At 46.5% G+C, this 20,175-nt stretch overlaps 1 protein-coding gene across 1 annotated transcript in view; it reads right to left on the bottom strand.

Moving 5' to 3' along the window:
• The window catches only part of LOC137564372 (hepatitis A virus cellular receptor 1 homolog), a 254,170-nt gene that overhangs the window by 31,351 nt on the left and 202,644 nt on the right, over positions 1–20,175 (bottom strand). Inside the window, exons 4-5 of the mRNA XM_068278157.1 lie at positions 8,925–9,263; positions 7,524–7,595 (exon numbers count right to left, since the gene is read on the bottom strand). Coding sequence (XP_068134258.1) covers positions 7,524–7,595; positions 8,925–9,263 — 411 coding nt within the window. The remainder of the gene's footprint in view (positions 1–7,523; positions 7,596–8,924; positions 9,264–20,175) is intronic.

Genomic DNA, 20,175 nt, shown 5'->3' with positions numbered 1-20,175 from the left:
CATCAATCACCCCCTATCACCACCTGTCACTTTTACCTATCAGATGAGACCCTAATCTGCCCCTTGCGGGCACCCAATCACCCGCCAACACGCTCAGATTGCCCTCTGACCCCCCCTTATCAATTCGCCAGTGCATTAATTACATCTGTTCTTCCCTGTAATAACCCACTGATCACCTGTCAATCACCTGCCAATCACCTATCACCCATCAATCACCCCCTGTCACTGCCACCCATCAATCAGCCCCTAACCTGCCCCTTGCGGGCAATCTGATCTCCCACCCACACCATTAGATCGCCCGCAAACCCGCCGCCAGATTACCTCCCAAATGTATTGTTTACATCTGTTATCTTCTCTAAACACCCACTAATTACCCATCAATCACCCATCAATCACCCCCTATCACCACCTGTCACTGTTACCTATCAGATCAGACCCTAAGCTGCCCCTTGCGAGCACCCAATCACCCGCCCACACGCTCAGATTGCCCTCAGACCCCCCCCCCCCCCTTATCAATTCACCAGTGCATTAATTACATCTGTCCTTCCATGTAATAACCCACTGATCACCTGTCAATCACCTGCCAATCACCTATCACCCATCAATCACCCCCTGTCACTGCCACCCAACAATCAGCCCCTAACCTGCCCCTTGCGGGCAAACTGATCACCCACCCACACCAATAGATCGCCCGCAGATCCGACATCAGATCACCTCCCAAATCCATTGTTTACATCTATTCTCTCCTCTAAACACCCACTAATTACCCATCAATCACCCATCAATCACCCCCTATCACCACCTGTCACTTTTACCTATCAGATCAGACCCTAATCTGCCCCTTGCGGGCACCCAATCACCCGCCAACACGCTCAGATTGCCCTCTGACCCCCCCTTATCAATTCGCCAGTGCATTAATTACATCTGTTCTTCCCTGTAATAACCCACTGATCACCTGTCAATCACCTGCCAATCACCTATCACCCATCAATCACCCCCTGTCACTGCCACCCATCAATCAGCCCCTAACCTGCCCCTTGCGGGCAATCTGATCTCCCACCCACACCATTAGATCGCCCGCAAACCCGCCGTCAGATTACCTCCCAAATGTATTGTTTACATCTGTTATCTTCTCTAAACACCCACTAATTACCCATCAATCACCCATCAATCACCCCCTATCACCACCTGTCACTGTTACCTATCAGATCAGACCCTAAGCTGCCCCTTGCGGGCACCCAATCACCCGCCCACACGCTCAGATTGCCCTCAGACCCCCCCCCCCTTATCAATTCACCAGTGCATTAATTACATCTGTCCTTCCATGTAATAACCCACTGATCACCTGTCAATCACCTGCCAATCACCTATCACCCATCAATCACCCCCTGTCACTGCCACCCAACAATCAGCCCCTAACCTGCCCCTTGCGGGCAAACTGATCACCCACCCACACCAATAGATCGCCCGCAGATCCGACATCAGATCACCACCCAAGCGCAGTGTTTCCATCTATTCTCTCCTCTAAACACTCACTAATTACCCATCAATCACCCATCAATCACCCCCTATCACCACCTGTCACTGTTACCCATCAGATCAGACCCTAATCTGCCCCTTGCGGGCACCCAATCACCCGCCTACACGCTCAGATTGCCCTCAGACCCCCCCTTATCAATTCGCCAGGGCATTATTTACATCTGTCCTTCCCTGTAATAACCCACTGATCACCTGTCAATCACCTGTCAATCACCCATCAATCACCCCCTGTCACTGCCACCCATCAATCACCCCCTGTCACTGCCACCCATCAATCAGACCCTAACCTGCCCCTTGCGGGCAAACTGAACACCCACCCACACCAATAGATCGCCCGCAGATCCGACGTCCGATCACCTCCCAAGTGCAGTGTTCACATCTGTTCTCTACCCTAAACACCCACTAATTACCCATCAATCACCCCCTGTCACTGCTACCTATCAGATTAGACCCCTATCTGCCCCTAGGGCACTCAATCACCCGCCCACACCCTCAGAATGCCCTCAGACCCCAGCCCTGATCACCTCGCCAGTGCATTGCTTGCATCTATTCCCCCCTCTAATCACACCTTGAGACACCCATCAATCACCTCCTGTCACCCCCTAGCACACCTACCCATCAGATCAGGCCCTAATTTGCCCCGTGTGGGCTCCTGATCACTCGGCCAAACCCTCAGATCCCCCTCAGACCCCCTTCCGATCACCTCCCCAGTGCATTGATTGCATCTATTTTCCCCTCTAACCACCCCCTGAGACACCCATCAATCACCTCCTGTCACCCCCCTAGCACTCCTATCCATCAGATCAGGCCCAATACAACCTGTCATCTAAAAGGCCACCCTGCTTATGACCGGTTCCACAAAATTCGCCCCCTCATAGACCACCTGTCATCAAAATTTGCAGATGCTTATACCCCTGAACAGTCATTTTGAGACATTTGGTTTCCAGACTACTCACGGTTTTGGGCCCGTAAAATGCCAGGGCGGTATAGGAACCCCACAAGTGACCCCATTTTAGAAAAAAAGACACCCCAAGGTATTCTGTTAGGTGTATGACGAGTTCATAGAAGATTTTATTTTTTGTCAAAAGTTAGCGGAAATTGATTTTTTATTGGTTTTTTTTCACAAAGTGTCATTTTCCGCTAACTTGTGACAAAAAATAAAATCTTCTATGAACTCGCCATACACCTAACGGAATACCTTGGGGTGTCTTCTTTCTAAAATGGGGTCACTTGTGGGGTTCCTATACTGCCCTGGCATTTTAGGGGCCCTAAACCGCGAGGAGTAGTCTAGAAAACAAATGCCTCAAAATGACCCGTGAATAGGACATTGGGCCCCTTAGCGCACCTAGGCTGCAAAAAAGTGTCACACATGTGGTACCGCCGTACTCAGGAAAAGTAGTATAATGTGTTTTTGGGTGTATTTTTACACATACCCATGCTGGGTGGGAGAAATTTCTATGTAAATGGTCAATTGTGTGTAAAACAAATCAAACAATTGTCATTTACAGAGATATTTCTCCCACTTAGCATGGGTATGTGTAAAAATACACCCCAAAACACATTATACTACTTCTCCTGAGTACGGCGGTACCACATGTGTGGCACTTTTTTACACCCTAAGTACGCTAAGGGGCCCAAAGTCCAATGAGTACCTTTAGGATTTCACAGGTCATTTTGCGACATTTGGTTTCAAGACTACTCCTCACGGTTTAGGGCCCCTAAAATGCCAGGGCAGTATAGTAACCCCACAAATGACCCCATTCTAGAAAGAAGACACCCAAAGGTATTCCGTTAGGAGTATGGTGAGTTCATAGAAGATTTTATTTTTTGTCAAAAGTTAGCGGAAAATTGATTTTTATTGTTTTTTTCACAAAGTGTCATTTTCCACTAACTTGTGACAAAAAATAAAATCTTCTATGAACTCACCATACTCCAAACGGAATACCTTGGGGTGTCTTCTTTCTAAAATGGGGTCATTTGTGGGGTTCCTATACTGAACTGGCATTTTAGGGGCCCTAAACCGTGAGGAGTAGTCTGGAAATCAAATTTCGCAAAATGACCTGTGAAATCCTAAAGGTACTCATTGGACTTTGGGCCCTTTAGCGCAGTTAGGGTGCAAAAAAGTGCCACACATGTGGTATTGCCATACTCGGGAGAAGTAGTACAATGTGTTTTGGGGTGTATTTTTACACATACCCATGCTGGGTGGGAGAAATACCTCTGTAAATGACAATCTTTTGATTTTTTTACACACAATTGTCCATTTACAGAGTTATTTCTCCCACCCAGCATGGGTATGTGTAAAAATACACCCCAAAACACATTGTACTACTTCTCCCGAGTACGGCAATACCACATGTGTGGCACTTTTTTGCACCCTAACTGCGCTAAAGGGCCCAAAGTCCAATGAGTACCTTTAGGATTTCACAGGTCATTTTGCGGAATTTGATTTCCAGACTACTCCTCACGGTTTAGGGCCCCTAAAATGCCAGGGCAGTATAGGAACCCCACAAATGACCCCATTTTAGAAAGAAGACACCTCAAGGTATTCCGTTAGGAGTATGGTGAGTTCATAGAAGATTTTATTTTTTGTCACAAGTTAGTGGAAAATGACACTTTGTGAAAAAAACAATAAAAATCAATTTTCCGCTAACTTTTGACAAAAAATAAAATCTTCTATGAACTCACCATACTCCTAACGGAATACCTTGGGGTGTCTTCTTTCTAAAATGGGGTCATTTGTGGGGTTCCTATACTGCCCTGGCATTTTAGGGGCCCTAAACCGTGAGGAGTAGTCTGGAAATCAAATTCCGCAAAATGACTTGTGAAATCCTAAAGGTACTCATTGGACTTTGGGCCCTTTAGCGCAGTTAGGGTGCAAAAAAGTGCCACACATGTGGTATCGCCGTACTCGGGAGAAGTAGTACAATGTGTTTTGGGGTGTATTTTTACACATACCCATGCTGGGTGGGAGAAATAACTCTGTAAATGGACAATTGTGTGTAAAAAAAATGAAAAAATTGTCATTTACAGAGAGATTTCTCCCACCCAGCATGGGTATGTGTAAAAATACACCCCAAAACACATTCTACTACTTCTCTTGAGTACGGCAATACCACATGTGTGGCACTTTTTTGCAGCCTAACTGCGCTAAGGGGCCCAAAGTCCAATGAGCACTTTTAGGCTTTACAGGGGTGCTTACAAATTAGCACCCCCCAAAATGCGAGGACAGTAAACACACCCCACAAATGACCCCATTTTGGAAAGTAGACACTTCAAGGTATTCAGAGAGGGGCATGGTGAGTCCGTGGCAGATTTCATTTTTTTTTGTCGCAAGTTAGAAGAAATGGATTCTTTTTTTTTTTCTTTTTTTTGTCACAAAGTGTCATTTTCCGCTTACTTGTGACAAAAAATAATATCTTCTATGAACTCACTATGCCTCTCAGTGAATACTTTGGGATGTCTTCTTTCCAAAATGGGGTCATTTGGGGGGTATTTATACTATCCTGGAATTCTAGCCCCTCATGAAACATGACAGGGGGTCAGAAAAGTCAGAGGTGCTTGAAAATGGGAAAATTCACTTTTTGCACCATAGTTTGTAAACGCTATAACTTTTACCCAAACCAATAAATATACACTGAATGGGTTTTTTTTTATCAAAAACATGTTTGTCCACATTTTTCGCGCTGCATGTATACAGAAATTTTACTTTATTTGAAAATTGTCAGCACAGAAAGTTAAAAAAATCATTTTTTTGCCAAAATTCATGTCTTTTTTGATGAATATAATAAAAAGTAAAAATCGCAGGAGCAATCAAATAGCACCAAAAGAAAGCTTTATTAGTGACAAGAAAAGGAGCCAAAATTCATTTAGGTGGTAGGTTGTATGAGCGAGCAATAAACCGTGAAAGCTGCAGTGGTCTGAGTGGAAAAAAAGTGCCTGGTCCTTAAGGGTTAGAAAGACTGTAGTCCTCAAGTGGTTAAGCAACTGAGAAATATATTTGTCTTTTGTCTGCGATAACCACATCTTGAATTATTAATAAATGGGATCTCCCTATTGTTCTGATGCATCATTTCGGAAGGAATTTTTTTGGGAGGGAACCAACAGGGACTGATCGCTATCTGCTGAAGCTACTCCACGGCCACGGCCAGCATTTGTCGTAGCACCTAGTTGTGAATAGCTAGGAGGAAGTGGAGGGGTGATGGGTCTGCTCTTAAAGGGAACCAGAGATGAACGATTCACACAAAATGAACATATCAGTTGATAGCTTGTAAAGAATAAATGCCTACCTGATAATTTCGCCACTCTGGTGTGCCTTTTTGAGTGTTTTTTTATCCATTATTGCTCCAGGAAATATCCAATATGGCTGCCGGCTCATATTCCTTCTGCTTCCAGGTTATAAGTTGTTCTGGATGTGCTGTCTAGCCTCTATAGACAAGCAGGGCTGCTGCAGCCTTTCATCTGTCTGCTTTCAACTATTATTCTGGAATGCTGTGTGGCTGCCTGTAGGAAGTGTCTCTCATAGAAATGAAACTGCATACAGTAGATAATGACAGGCTGCACAGAGCACACAGATACACTGTCTGTTTCAGAGCTTCTTTCTCGGCAGCAGCAGCCCCTCCCATGTCAACAGCTCTGAGTATGAAATCTGATCCAGGAGGTGGCAGGCTTGGGCTTGAAAAGACTCCACAGAAGAGTGACTCAGCTATAATGATTCCAGGTCAAACCTCGACTGAATAGTCGGTGGATTCTTATCACAGTTGATAACAGATAGATTAGACTGAGAAGAATAAAACTAAAAGCAGGGTAAGTGTTTACTGTCATGTTCCCACTGATAAATGTAATAAAATACATGAGGGTGCTTCGTCTCTGGTTCTCTTTAAGTCAGAGTGGAGGAAAAAAAAAGACATCTGTTGACCATTTAAAACAGAACTGACATTCTGCTCTGCTTTGCAGAACGATACGGAATCGATAATCATATCGACTTCCGTATGATTCATGACACTTACGATCCAATGTCAGTAACAAAACCTGCAACACCATCTGTTCTGCTCCACTGACTCACACACTATCTCTAGTGTGTATGTCACCGGTTTTACTTGTATGGTTGCAATTTTATTAATGAACATCATTTACTTATACAGTGAAACCTTTGAGAGTAACTTGGTTTAAGAGCACTTTGAAATACAAGCAAAAGTTTTTAACCTCCCTAGTGGTAAGCCTGAGCTACCACACACGCAAAAAGAAAAAAGGTTGGGGTGAGCAAAAAGATAGCGAAGATTCTGTTAGTTATAGTGAAAGTCTTGTTTACATTTTTTTAATACTATTTTACTATAATTGTTTTTGGATTGTGAACCAAATCAACTGGGCAGCATGGTGGCATAGTGGTTAGCGCTCTCGCCTTGCTGCGCTGGGTCCCCGTTCGAATCCCAGCCAGGTCAACATCTGCAAGGAGTTTGTATGTTCTCCCTGTGTTTGTGTGGGTTTCCTCTGGGCACTCCGGTTTCCTCCCACATCCCAAAAACATACAGATAAGTTAATTGGCTTCCCTCTAAATTGGCCCTAGACTACAACACATACACTACGTGATACATACACATGGACATATGACTATGGTAGGGACTAGATTGTGAGCTCCTCTGAGGGACAGTTAGTGACAATATACTCTGTACAGCGATGTGGAAGATGTCGGCGCTATATAAATACTAAATAATAATAACTGTGTTTCCATGAATTCTTATGGAGAAATTTGCTTTGATATACCGTGAGAATGCTTTGGATTACAAACAAACATGTTTCTTGATCAAATTAGGCTTGCAAACCAAGGCTCCTCTGTATCTGTGCCCAGTCTTCAAATGCTACAAAAGTGGTTCGTTCCTGGTCTTTTGCCTTTGGGCATCGCAACACCAGAGCCATGTGCCAGGAGACTGCCCCGATATGTCAGTATAGACAGGTCATATAAACTATGAATTATACAGACTTACCTGTATGCAGTGCTGTGTTTCCAGCAGTACTTTCTGTTGTGACATCTTCAGGGCTTCCAAGTTTTTTGAATTCTAATTTTTTTTTTAAGAAATAAGAAAGCATTAGAAGTTGGAAATGAGATAAAAAAAAAGCTTATTGGACATGTATAAAATATTCATACTGCCACAATCCATGTTAGCCATGGAGAAAATTCATTAGTTAGCACCAGTGCTGTTTCTGGCCTATATGGTGGACCAGGCAAAGAAGTCTATGTCACCCCTTCACCACAATACACCCAAATACACAATCTGTACTTCTACATAATTATAAAAAAACTGGTTTTCTATAGTATAAAATTATGCTACAAACAAATATTTTGCCCAGTATAAGTGCTATCTTCTGACAGGGGTGTTGCTAGGATACCAGAATATTTGGGCAACAAAAAAGCGGCTGTGAGTAGTACCAAATTTTGGGCAAAACAAAAAAGTACTTGGCCATAAGTTGCATGCTGCGGGCACTGTATAAATGTGTTACACACCCCTTTCCCCACACATAATTGGGGCACAAAGAAGTGTCAGAGCTCTTTGTGCCACAGCACAGAGGCGGCCTTGGGAGGGGGGGGGGGCAAGTGGGGCGATCGCCCCAGGCCCCGCACCATGAAGTCATGCCCACTGCACTCGCACTGAAAGCCCCATTCTTCCTAATCGGCTCATGCTCAGGTGCTGACCCAGCACGCGTCCTTGATTGCATGGCCATGGACGAGACCGCCCTGTGCATTGACATCATGATTTAGATCACCCGGCCATGGGTGCGCAAAATACCACCAGCTCAGCGCCGACCACTGCAAGTCTGCGACATTCAACCTCTCACAGGACTTAGTAGCATTATATTTTGGAACTTGCTAAACAGGTAAAGACTCTACAATACCACCAACAGAATCAGATTCAGCCAGCAAAGTAAGGCCAACAGACACAACACATATCACCCTGTCCCCTGGTGGTTGTGCAGAAAAGGCATGGGGCTCCCCATTCAGCCTTGCACCGATCCCCAGCCAGTCTGGTACACACTCCTAGTTCCCCAGCCAGCCTGTATCTATTCCAAGCTCTCCAGGTAGCCTCTACCTGTTCTTAGCTCTCCAGCCAGACTTGGGCCCATCGCTAGTTCTCCAGCCAGCTTAGTACCCATCTTCAGTTTATTGGTTGGCTTAGTGGCCTTTAACAAACTTACAGTATTATTTGTTTTTAAACAATAATAAGGTGTACTGCATTAGAAGTGGACAAACCCGTGAGTATGGTGGTATGGTAGATGGTCTACATTTATGGCTCTAGGCCCCGCATATGACACTCACCCCAGGCTCTGCATACTCTAAGGCCACCTCTGCACAGCGTCACACATAAAAACATAGGTGTGCAATTTGTCACCTGGGTTAATTCGCACATTAATTTCTTCTTTTAGGTCATTAAACAATCCAGAGATCCTCATGCGGCAGCAGTATGTCCCTCCATCCTCCGCGGTGACATGAGCGATGGTAAGTGACACATCCCCCCGTGGGATGTCGCCCTGTAGCCCGTATCTGTCAGATTTCCTCCAGGTCACCTTGTGGCCGTCTGTCTTGATGATGTCATTGCTGCACCCATAGTTTGGACAGGTGCCTCTTCCCCAGCATGTAGGGTGTGGGTCTTTATGAACGGTATACGTACAAGGCAGGGTCATTGAATCTCCTGATGATGCTTTATCATTTACAGCTGTTCCTGGATGAGCTGCAGAGGAAAAAAACAACAAGACTTTGTTCTGTATCAGAACTTAAGGTCCATACCCACTGCAAGATTTCATCTGTCAAAGTCAGATTAGACAGATGAACGATCATTGTAACTGACATCATGCAACTATCTTTTAAAGAAAAAAAGCAGAAAATGAAAGTTACAGACAGCCCATGTACGACGATGGTCCTGCATTTTGAAAGACTGTCATATCAAATTGGATTAATTAGTTCAACGCCCTCCCATGTGTACAGATCATTAACCACTTAAACTGGTTGCATGAATATGTCCTGTTTGATCCTCTGAATGGCAATAGGATATTTTAATGGGTCAGTTGCCTCTGCTGCTTTGCACATGCACGCTCCCGCCAAGACTGACACAGCTGTGGTTGGTGAACAGGAATATGTGTTTCCTGAGCCAATCAAAGTGCCTGTAAGGGAAGGATTATGCCTTCAAAGAGAATCCAATGATGATTCCTGTAGCAAACACTACCTGTGCTCTTTAAACTCTGTTCAGAGCACACAGAATTAGTCCTGCTCAAATCCGAAACCGGGAGACATCCGGACAGTTGCTATCCGGATATGTCCCAGTAAACCTGTGCGGGGGGGGGGTCAATCTTACCTGTCTGACGCCTTCTTCGTCCGTCCCTCGGCGCCTCCCACGATGCGCTCCACACGCGTCACATGATTACAAACACTTCCTCCTTCAACCCGGAAGGAGGAAGTGTTTGTAATCACGTGACTGCCGCTTGGAGCGCATCATGGGAGGCGCCGAGGGATGGACAAAGAAGACGTCAGATAGGTAAGATTGACCCCCCCCCCCAGCACAGGTTTACCGGGAGATATCCGGATAGAACTATCCGGATGTCTCCCGGTCTTGGATTTGAGCAGCCCTACACAGAATAATAGGTTTGGGGACATCCCCCGAACCCCTCCCCTGCCCACCATAGTCCCCCCCCCCCCCAAAAAAAAAGTGACAGCATGTTAAAAAAAATTGTTACCTTATGGACTTTTTTTTTTAACCATGTATGTCATGAGGGTATATTGCTGTTATTTTTGCAAAAAAGGGCTTGTAATTATTGATCAGGTAAAAAACAAACAAAAAAAAAAAACAAAGCAAATAAAAAAACAATGCAGAAAAAATATACCTTTATTTCCCAATAATATATTGCTGGTATACATTGTACTAGGGACTTAATTTAAATGTAATAACCTGGGACAAATGGGCAAATAAAATGTGTAGGTTTTATTTACAGTAGCATTAATTATATACAGTATACTATACATTGTTTATATAAACTATATGTGTTGAAATTGGAGAAATTGTGTAATTTTCTAAGTTTTTCCTACTTTTTTTCCTTTAAAATGCATAGAAAGTAAAGCAATTACTGAAAACAAGTGTCACCCCCCCAAAAAGCCCAATTTTAGGAGAACAAAAAAAGATATGATAGTGTACTGATTAAGGGCTCTGCCTTTGACATGGGAGACCAGGGTTGGAATCCTGGCTAGGTCAAGTACCTATTCAGTAAGGAGTTCAAGGCAAGACTCCCTAACACTGCAGGGTGGCCTCCTGAGTGCGTCCCAGTGGCTGCAGCCTGCAGCTCTCGAGCGCTTTGAGTCCGACAGGAGAAAAGCGCTATACAAATGTTCGGATATATCGTTCATTTAGGTTCGATAAGTAATGATAACGTTATTGGCAAATGAAAGGAAGGAGCGCTGAAAATGTGAAAATGTTTCTGGTCCATAAGGGGACAATCAACCTTGGTGGTGAACAGGCTAAATGATCTTTCCGCAAAAGTCTATGGAACTTCCCCCTACATCCTCCTTAGTTTACGATACTATTGTTGGCAATCTTCTTGTGGTCTTTTGCTTTTTTCCACATCCTATCACTAAAGATCTTTAGCGGGAAGATCTGGGAAACTTCGTACAACAGAAGTTTCTAGCGATTCAGACCAGAGCCGAATCATCCACAAGGCAATTCTAGGCAGCTGCCTAGACCTGGAGAGAGTCTAGGGGCCTAGAAGATGCTAGCTCCCACCAAATAAAAAAAAAAAAGCCAGGTGACCAACAACGGTGGGAAAAAACCTTTTATCTGCCTAGGACCCCATTTCATCCTAATCCTTTTCTGGTACAGACTTGCAGTGGGTGCTTAGCTTTATTTAGCTGATCATTTTATTCAGATAGATGAGACATATTGATAGAAACTCAATTCCACCCATTTTAGTAGACAAAATCATATTAACCAGCAGCCAGCCATCCTCAGCTAGGAGGTTCCAGACCGATGCAGCAGGTGGAGCTGCTGCTCTGACTGGACGTAGAATCAACGTCCTGATGAATCACATGTCCCCGCCGTTACCGCTCTGAACCCGCTGCAATTCGCTCGCTCTGCCATCTATAAGACGGCAGAGCTCTGTAAGCAGGTCTGGAGCTGCTTTCATTGGCTCCTGACCATGTGATCCTGGAGAGCCAATCACATTGGCTCCCACTGAAAGACAGCGTCAGGAGCCAACGAAAGCAGCTCCTGACTGGCTGACAGCGCTCTGCCTTCATAGAGACAGCAGAAAGAGGCGTTTGCAGCAATGAGTTATAGAGACAGCAGAAAGAGGCGTTTGCAGCGATGAGACAGCGTCGTGACCGGCGGGTATGTGCGGTGATTCGTCGGGAGGCGGCGTTTTACCGTACCAGCAGTCTCTAGTCCTTAAGGGGGCAGAGACTGCTGGTACAGACTTGATTAAACTATCTATGACATCCAAGAAAGGTGATACAATTGCTCTCTAACTGGTTGGGTCCTCTTAGCTTCTATTCCACAATAGGTACATTGAAATCACAAACAAGACCTCAGCGCTTGCAGTAACAGCAATCAATCCAGATACTTTCATCCAAAAGCAAGTTGACCTGCAGTCACATGGTGAAATAACAAACCAGTGACTGTTACCACATTGGAACAGGGTTGAGAGGAGGCACCCAAGCTGTATGAGGTCTTGTGACTAATTCATTTTATGTATAAAAACAACAAACAAAAAATAAAAAAAGAGGCTGCTTACCTCTATAGAAGGCTCACAAGAAAGAATTATCAAGGAGCTTTTATTTAAAGAGCGGTCATACACAGTATACCTTCTATAGAGGTAAGAAACCTCTTTTTTTATTTTTTTGTTTGTTGTTTTTATACATAAAATGAATTAGTCACAAGATCTCATACAGCTTGGGCACCTCCTCACAACCCTGTTCCGGTAATCCTACACCTTCAGAGGTGACAACCTCCGCCATGGTGGACCACTTCCATCAGTGAAGAGGATCTAAGGAGGGGAGCGACCACCTGGTTCCAGAATAGTCCGGGGTACTGAGCGGGAATGTTTTTTTTTTCCGCACGCCTATAAGGTGGTTACAGGATTGCAACCCTTGTTTGTGAGTATCCATCTCTTTGAATTTTGAGCCATCAGGTGGCACTAACGATACGGCACTATCGGGCTCTCGGTCTTCCTTCTCTCAACAGAAACAAAGGGCTCCCTCCTCCCAAGCGGAAGAAGGACCTTATATCTGTTAAGGTGCGTACACACAGACTACCGCCGGCAACGACACGCCCTCCGGACCCTCCCGCTGGGCGGACGTTCAGCCGATAGTAGCACGTGTGCACGCGCTGTCGGGCAGACTGATAAGGCTGTTTCTGAATGATCCGCTCGTTGGATCATTCAAAAACAGCCTTATCATCCCGCCGTCAGTGCATACACAAGTGCTACTGTCGGCTGAACGTCCGCCCATCGGGAGGGTCCGGCGGAACCGTCGTTGCCGGCGGTACCTTTACACCACTTGATCATTACCACATTGAATCAAGGATGGCATCAGTAATGCTTCACAATATCAACAAATTATTAATGACACACACAAAATATTCAGAACAACAAATATGCACATTGTGGGCCCCCATGACAAGGACCCTTTGGATGAAAAAATCCATATAAGGATGTCCAAACATCATGATTTTCCATTCACAAACGCATTTTTAACAGTACCATGACTGAACTGATCATTCCCGGCAAGCTCCATTGACTTCAGGTGAACTTCTAAAACCCGACCAAAATGCCAAAGTGTGTACAGGGAATAATGGCATACAGCACGTGGGTCATACACTGACCCAATAGCCCAAAAGTACCATAAAACGGTGGTTGCATTAGCCACTCGTATTACCAGTATCAAATTGACTTTATTGTATAAAAGATAAAAAGACCTAAGAAGCAGACCAACTGAATAGGCGGGTGTCTTTGCTGATCCCCCCCACACATATATAAAGCCTCGAAGTTGAATGCTCCAGAATTCTCACTGTGGATTGTGGGGTGTAGCTAGCCCTAATACCTATGGCAGTATTGGTCATTGGTCTAAATAATTGTGAAAATGGGTTGCTATGGAATGAAACCACGTGGTAATAGGCCCCACAGTGGAGAGTATCAAAGGTACCAGGCAACACAGGCGTGTTACTGATCTGCCTGTGTGTCTAGAATTCCACCGGGACCCAGGAGACCCCCACTATATGGTCCTATATCAACACCCTAGCAACCTCTGCTGAATAGGGGGTTAAGTAAAAGGATATAGGGAGTGCAATAAACAATACAGTGTCACTACGCGCTCCACATGTTTCATCTAAACGGATTTCGTCAGGAGCTAGATAAGTGCATAAAACATACAATAGAGCCCCTACCACATCACAAAACAAAAAAAAACCCAGCATAATGCTCAAGTCAGAGCTCTGACAGAGGGGACCCCACGCCACCTGCTGGGACCGGGAGCGGAGCTGCGGCGGGGGACACATAGGCAGCCAGAGGCTGGAGGAAGCCCCAGGTTTTTTTTTTTTAATACCTTGCACCTTCCCTTTAACATATGTAGCAATTTTGGTGTCAATGGCATGTATAAGGGCTATGCTATTCACTTTTAAATTCGCCACAAAAATGTAAGTAAAATTCCAAATGTTTATACAAAAGCAATTGCATTTACAAAATGTAATAAGGTATACGAGTAATTGCAAAAATTCAGGAAAAAATGTGTAATCGTCATTAGCTGATTGCGATAATCACTAATCTTTCCTCCCCAGTCGAAAAATCCTCTCTGGCCAGATCTCTCCCTTGCCACTGTCACACTGAACTGCCCTAAGCCAATCAGTGAGGAGCAGCAATGTGGGAGGGTAATAAAATTCCTTCTTGTCGGCAACCCAGCTCACTGCATCTAACTACCTGTTGTGTTGAGTGAGAACCCACCTCACTGCATCTTAAGTACCTTTACTGTTCAGTGAACCCAGCTCACTGCATCTAACTACCTGTTGTGTTGAGTGAGAACCCACCTCACTGCATCTTAAGTACCTTTACTGTTCAGTGAACCCAGCTCACTGCATCTAACTACCCAGTACCTGTTGTGTTTACTTAACCCACCTCATCACTGCATATACCTAGCTTTGTGTTGAGTGAACCCAGCTCACTGCATCTAACTACCTGTTGTGTTGAGTGAACCCACCTGGCCACCTCACTGCATCTAACTACCTGTTGTGTTGAGTGAACCCACCTGGCCACCTCACTGCATCTAACTACCTGTTGTGTTGAGTGAACCCACCTCACTGCATATACCTAGCACCCCCCGAGATGGACAAAATGGACAAACCAGGTAGAGGAAGAGGTAGAGGCAGACCCAGAGGAAGGCCACCAGGCACCGGCAGGTCTGTGCGAGGTGGTGTTGCTGTGATTTCGTGCGGACCTGGCCCAAAATACAGTGCTCAGAAGAAGGCACGTGCCATCACTTCCCAAAATCGTGAGGAGGTGCTTGAGTATTTAACACAGACCTCCTCATCTCCCGCAGCCACCAGCGCTACAACAAGCACCACATCTGCTGCATTTGACACTTTGCAGGAGTTATTTGGTGGTGGTGGTGAAATCACTGATTCCCAGCCACTACTGCAACAACAACAATAAGGCGCAGGTACACCACCTCATACGTCTGAGCAGTGTTGCCAACTCATCCCTTTAATTACTGACACATCTAAGTTATACAGGTTCTGAGGCTACTTACACATAATCGGTGCCTTACCTGCATCTACCTAGCCCCGGAACCTGTATAATTCATATGTGTCGTAATTAAAGGGATGAGTTGGCAACACTGCGTCTGAGTTAGGTGGCGATAGTATGGAGGAGGGGGATGATGAACCACCTGAAGTTGGTGCAGTTGAGGAGGTGTCTGAGGAAAGCGCAGCTGGCCAGGAGGATTATGATGACGATTATATGGATACCACATATGTTCCCGGTAGAGGAGATGACCAGGGGGACAGTTCAGAGGAGGGGTCAGAGAGGAGTAGGAGGAGACGACTCCATGATAGAAGCAGAGGGAGCTCGTCCTCAGAAACAGCTGGGGGCAGTGTCCGGCGCCATGTATCACCAGCTGTGGCCAGCCAGCCAACATGCCCTTCAACGTCAGCTGCTGATGCCACCGTAGCGCCATCACCCCAGGGGGGCTCAGCGGTTTGGAAATTTTTTCACGTGTTTGTCTCAGATCGGAGCAAAGCCATCTGTTGTCTCTGCCAGCAAAAATTGAGCCATGGAAAGGCCAACTTTCACGTAGGGACAAGTGCCTTACGAAGGCACCTGGAGAGAAGGCACAAACAGCTATGGTAAGAACACCTGAGGAAAAGCAGCACCCCTCAAAAGACAAGCCACCCTCCTTCTCCTCTTCCTCCTTCAGGTGTATCGTCTTCATCCACTTTCTCCCTTGCACCTTCACAGCCACCCTCCTCCACACCGCCTCTTCCCTTCAGCGGTTCCTTCTCCTCTGCCCACAGCAGTACCCAGCTGTCCGTGAAGGAAGTCTTTGAGCATAAGAAGCAAATGTCTGCCAGTCACCCTCTTGCCCGGCATCTGACAGCTGGCGTGGCGGAACTATTAGCTCGCCAGCTATTACCATAGAAGCTGGTGGAGTCGGAGGCTTTCCGTAAGCTTGTGGCCATTGGTACACCGCAGTGGAAGATACCAGGCCGCAATTATTTTTCACAAAAGGCCATATCCAAACTGTACCGTGCAGTTGAGAGGCAAGTGGTGTCATCTCTGGCACACAGCGTTGGGTCAAGGGTCCACCTGACCACGGATGCTTGGTCTGCCAACCACGGGCAGGGCCACTACATTACATACACAGCCCATTGGGTCAACCTGGTGACCGATGTCAGCAAGCAGGGAGTACGTGGCTGCGCAGCGGACCGACTTGTCACACCTCCACGGCTTGCAGGCAGGCCTCCAGCCACCTCCTCTCCACCTGCTACCACCGCTTCGCTGTCGTCATCCTCCTCCTCCTCCTTGGCTGGTGCCGCGATCTCCTCTCCAGCTACACCGCCCCAGCACCCCAGGGCCTATGCTGCATGCCAGGTACGACGGTGTCACGCAGTGTTAGACATGTCTTGCCTGAAAGCGGAGAGTCACACTGGAGCAGCTCTCCTGGCTGCTCTTAACAAACAGGTGGAGCAATGGCTGACCCCGCACAAGCTTGAGATCGGCAACGTGGTGTGTGACAACGGCAGCAATCTCGTTGCTGCGTTGAATTTGGGAAAGCTGACACACATACCCTGCATGGCACATGTGCTGAATCTGGTCGTGCAAAGATTTGTGTCCAAGTACCCAGGCTTAGAGGACGTCCTGAAGCAGGCCAGGAAGTTGTGTGGGCATTTCAGGCGCTCTTACAAGGCCATGGCACGCTTTGCAGACATTCAGCGTAGAAACAACTTGCCAGTGAGACGCCTGATTTGCGATAGCCCGACTCGCTGGAATGCCACCCTGCTGATGTTCTCTCGCCTGCTAGACCAGGAGAAAGCCGTCACCCAGTACCTGTATCATTACAGTACAAGGACACAATCTGGGAGGATGGGGATGTTGTGGCCCAACAACTGGACACTGATGCGAAATGCATGTAGGGTCATGGAGCCCTTTGAGGAGGTGACCAAACTGGTGAGTCGCGATGAGGGCACCATCAGCGACTTGATCCCCTACGCCTACTTCCTGGAGCGTGCCGTGTGTAGAGTGGTGGATACAGCTGTGGAGGAGCGTGAACGAGAAGAATTACGGCAGCAGGAGTCGTGGGAGCCATTTACACCCGAACCTGATGCACAGAGGGGGGAGGAGGAGGAGGAAGAAGAGGAGTCGTGTGGGGAAGGAGAGGAGTCAGACTCTGATGATGGTGATGATGAGGAAGGTGTTTCTGTGGAGGAGGAAGAGGTGGCGGAAGAAGAACAACCGCGGCAGCTGTCACAGGGGGCTTCTGCTGCTCCACGTTCCCGTGGTATTATTCGTGGCTGGGGGGAGGAAGAGGAGTTGCGTCCCGTCACAGAGGAAGAGCAAGAGGAGATGGAGAGTACGTCTGCATCCAGCTTTGTGCAGATGTCCTCTTTCATGTTGTCCAGCCTGTTGAGGGACCCCCGTATCAAAAAACTCAAGGCGAATAACCTGTACTGGGTGGCCACGCTACTAGACCCTCGGTACAGGCACAAAGTGGCGGACCTGTTAACAACTCAACAGAAGGCGGAAAGGATGCAGCACTTGCAGAACAAGCTGTCGATGATGCTTTACAATGCGTTTAAGGATGATGTGGCTGCACAACGCAATCAAGGTACCACTGGCAGTAGCCCTCCTCCTCCCAAGTCCACGCAGGCAAGGACAGGATGCTCCAGCGATCTCAGGGTGATGTCAGACATGCGGATGTTCTTTAGTCCAACTCCTCGCCATAGTCCTTCCGGATCCACCCTCCACCAACGCCTGGACCGGCAGGTAGCCGACTACCTGGCCTTGAGTGTGGATGTAGACACTGCGAAAAGCGACGATGAACCCTTGGACTACTGGTTGCGCAGGCTTGACCTGTGGCCAGAGCTGTCCCAATTTGCCATACAACTTCTCTCTTGCCCTGCCGCAAGCGTCCTGTCAGAAAGGACCTTCAGTGCAGCTGGAGGCATAGTTACTGAGAAGAGAAGTCGCCTAAGTCACGACAGTGTTCAGTACATGACCTTTATCAAAATTAATGAGGAATGGATCCCGGAGGGCTACTGCACGACCGAAGACTAAGTCAGTCCCCACACACAGCATCTCTGCCTGCAGGCCGCTTGCCTTCTCCGCCACCACCAACAGGGTCCAGGACTCTAGGCAGATTCCTGAATTTTTAAGGCCGCTGCTAGCAGCGGCCGCTACACTGATTTTTCTGGTGCGTGTACATGCCTGCCTAATTTTTCTGGCTGCACTGCGGGCGGCTGCAAAAAAAACCAAATGGCATGTACATGTGCCCATCCCCCTTCGTGATCATTACCTTGCCGCGGTGAAGGGGCTTGCGTATCACAATGAAGCAATGACCGCCGGCTATTTGAGTGTCTCGGGTGGGGGTGGCACACAAAAAATAATAAAGTCGTTGCTTCATTGTGGTCAGACCAAATTTGATCAGCTGGACAGTCACTGTTGTTCTATCATTGAGCTACCACAGCCCGGAGACCATATGGGCTTGAAAAACACCACGGCCTACACTCTGGCCCCGGTCGTCACTATGCAAACAGCTGTTTGCGGTGCATTACACAGTGAGTTTGGTGTGTCAGTGTGAAGCAGAACTCTAATTACACTCCCTGATTGATGTATATCCATGCAAGATGTTTGAAAGCACGTTAGGCCTGCAATTTAGCATTCAATGTGATTTCTGCCCTTAAAACGCTGCTTTGCGTCAAATCCAGATTTTTCCCCGGGACTTTGGGCATGTATCCCGCTCCGCCATGCCCCCCTCCAGGTGTTAGACCCCTTGAAACATCTTTTCCATCACTTTTGTGGCCAGCATAATTTTTTCTATTTTTCAAAGTTCGCCTCCCTATTTAAGTCTATTGCGGTTCGCAAACTTTTACGTGAACCGAACCTTCCGCGAAGGTTCGCTAATGGTGTTCGCGAACCGAAAATCGGTGGTTCACGACATCTCTAGTAGTCAGCAAACGTCAGTACTCACCACTCAGAGCCAGGAGGTAAAGACACATGAAGGGAGGAATCCATGTCTGGTTCTTAGTGTTCCCAGGTGACATGTCAGTGTTCCTGGTAGCTGTGCTATGCTTTATGTATGCACTGCTTAAAGTCTGTTCTATCTACATGTCTAATGTCTGTGGTCAGATGTTTCCTGCCACATCACTGACCAATGTTCAGTGCTGCCAGCTGTCCTACTTACAGTAACATGCAGAAGTGAAAATGTCTCAGGCAGGAGGGAGGTAAGAATGCTTTTACAAATATAATCTCTAATGGTTTATTTTATCAATTTACAAATATGCGAAGTGAGCTAGCAGAAGAAAATCTAAATCTAATTATTATTTGGTGTGGCTTCTCGTTACCATCAGAACAGTATCAGTTTTTACGAGCTCGTGATCACGACTACCTCGTGATCACGAGCCGATTCTTGCGATCACCAGGTCAAAATCGGCATTTATGGTCAGCCGCAATCACGAATGCCGGGTTTGAATGCACTCGTGGTCGCATTTGAAATTCGACTCATGATTCCAGACGGTTAAAAACCCGCCGACTTTAGCGGTTAATAGCAAAGCCCCCTTACATGCTAGAAACACCAAATTTGCAGAGTATGTTAAGTAGAACAGTTGGAACAAGAGGAGAAAAAGACCTACTAGTTTTTGAGAAAATTGATTTTAAAGTTTCAACAGGAAAAAAGTGTACATATAAATGCGGTAATTGACAGATAATGTTTATACAGCCATATTGCTGCTGTATAGCGATCCCTGGCCAAAGCGTTGCGGCTCCGGAAGAGTTTCCAGGGGGTCCGAACGCACTGGTTACTGATCCCCTGGATACCCCATCATGAAATTCATTGCTTTCTTTTGATATACTGTATGTAAATTTACACTACCATTAGGTTTGCTACATTACAGTGGCGTT

This window comes from Hyperolius riggenbachi, chromosome 3 (assembly GCF_040937935.1).
Source record: "Hyperolius riggenbachi isolate aHypRig1 chromosome 3, aHypRig1.pri, whole genome shotgun sequence".
Lineage (NCBI taxonomy): Eukaryota > Metazoa > Chordata > Amphibia > Anura > Hyperoliidae > Hyperolius > Hyperolius riggenbachi.
This window is presented reverse-complemented; position numbering and strand designations above follow the sequence as displayed.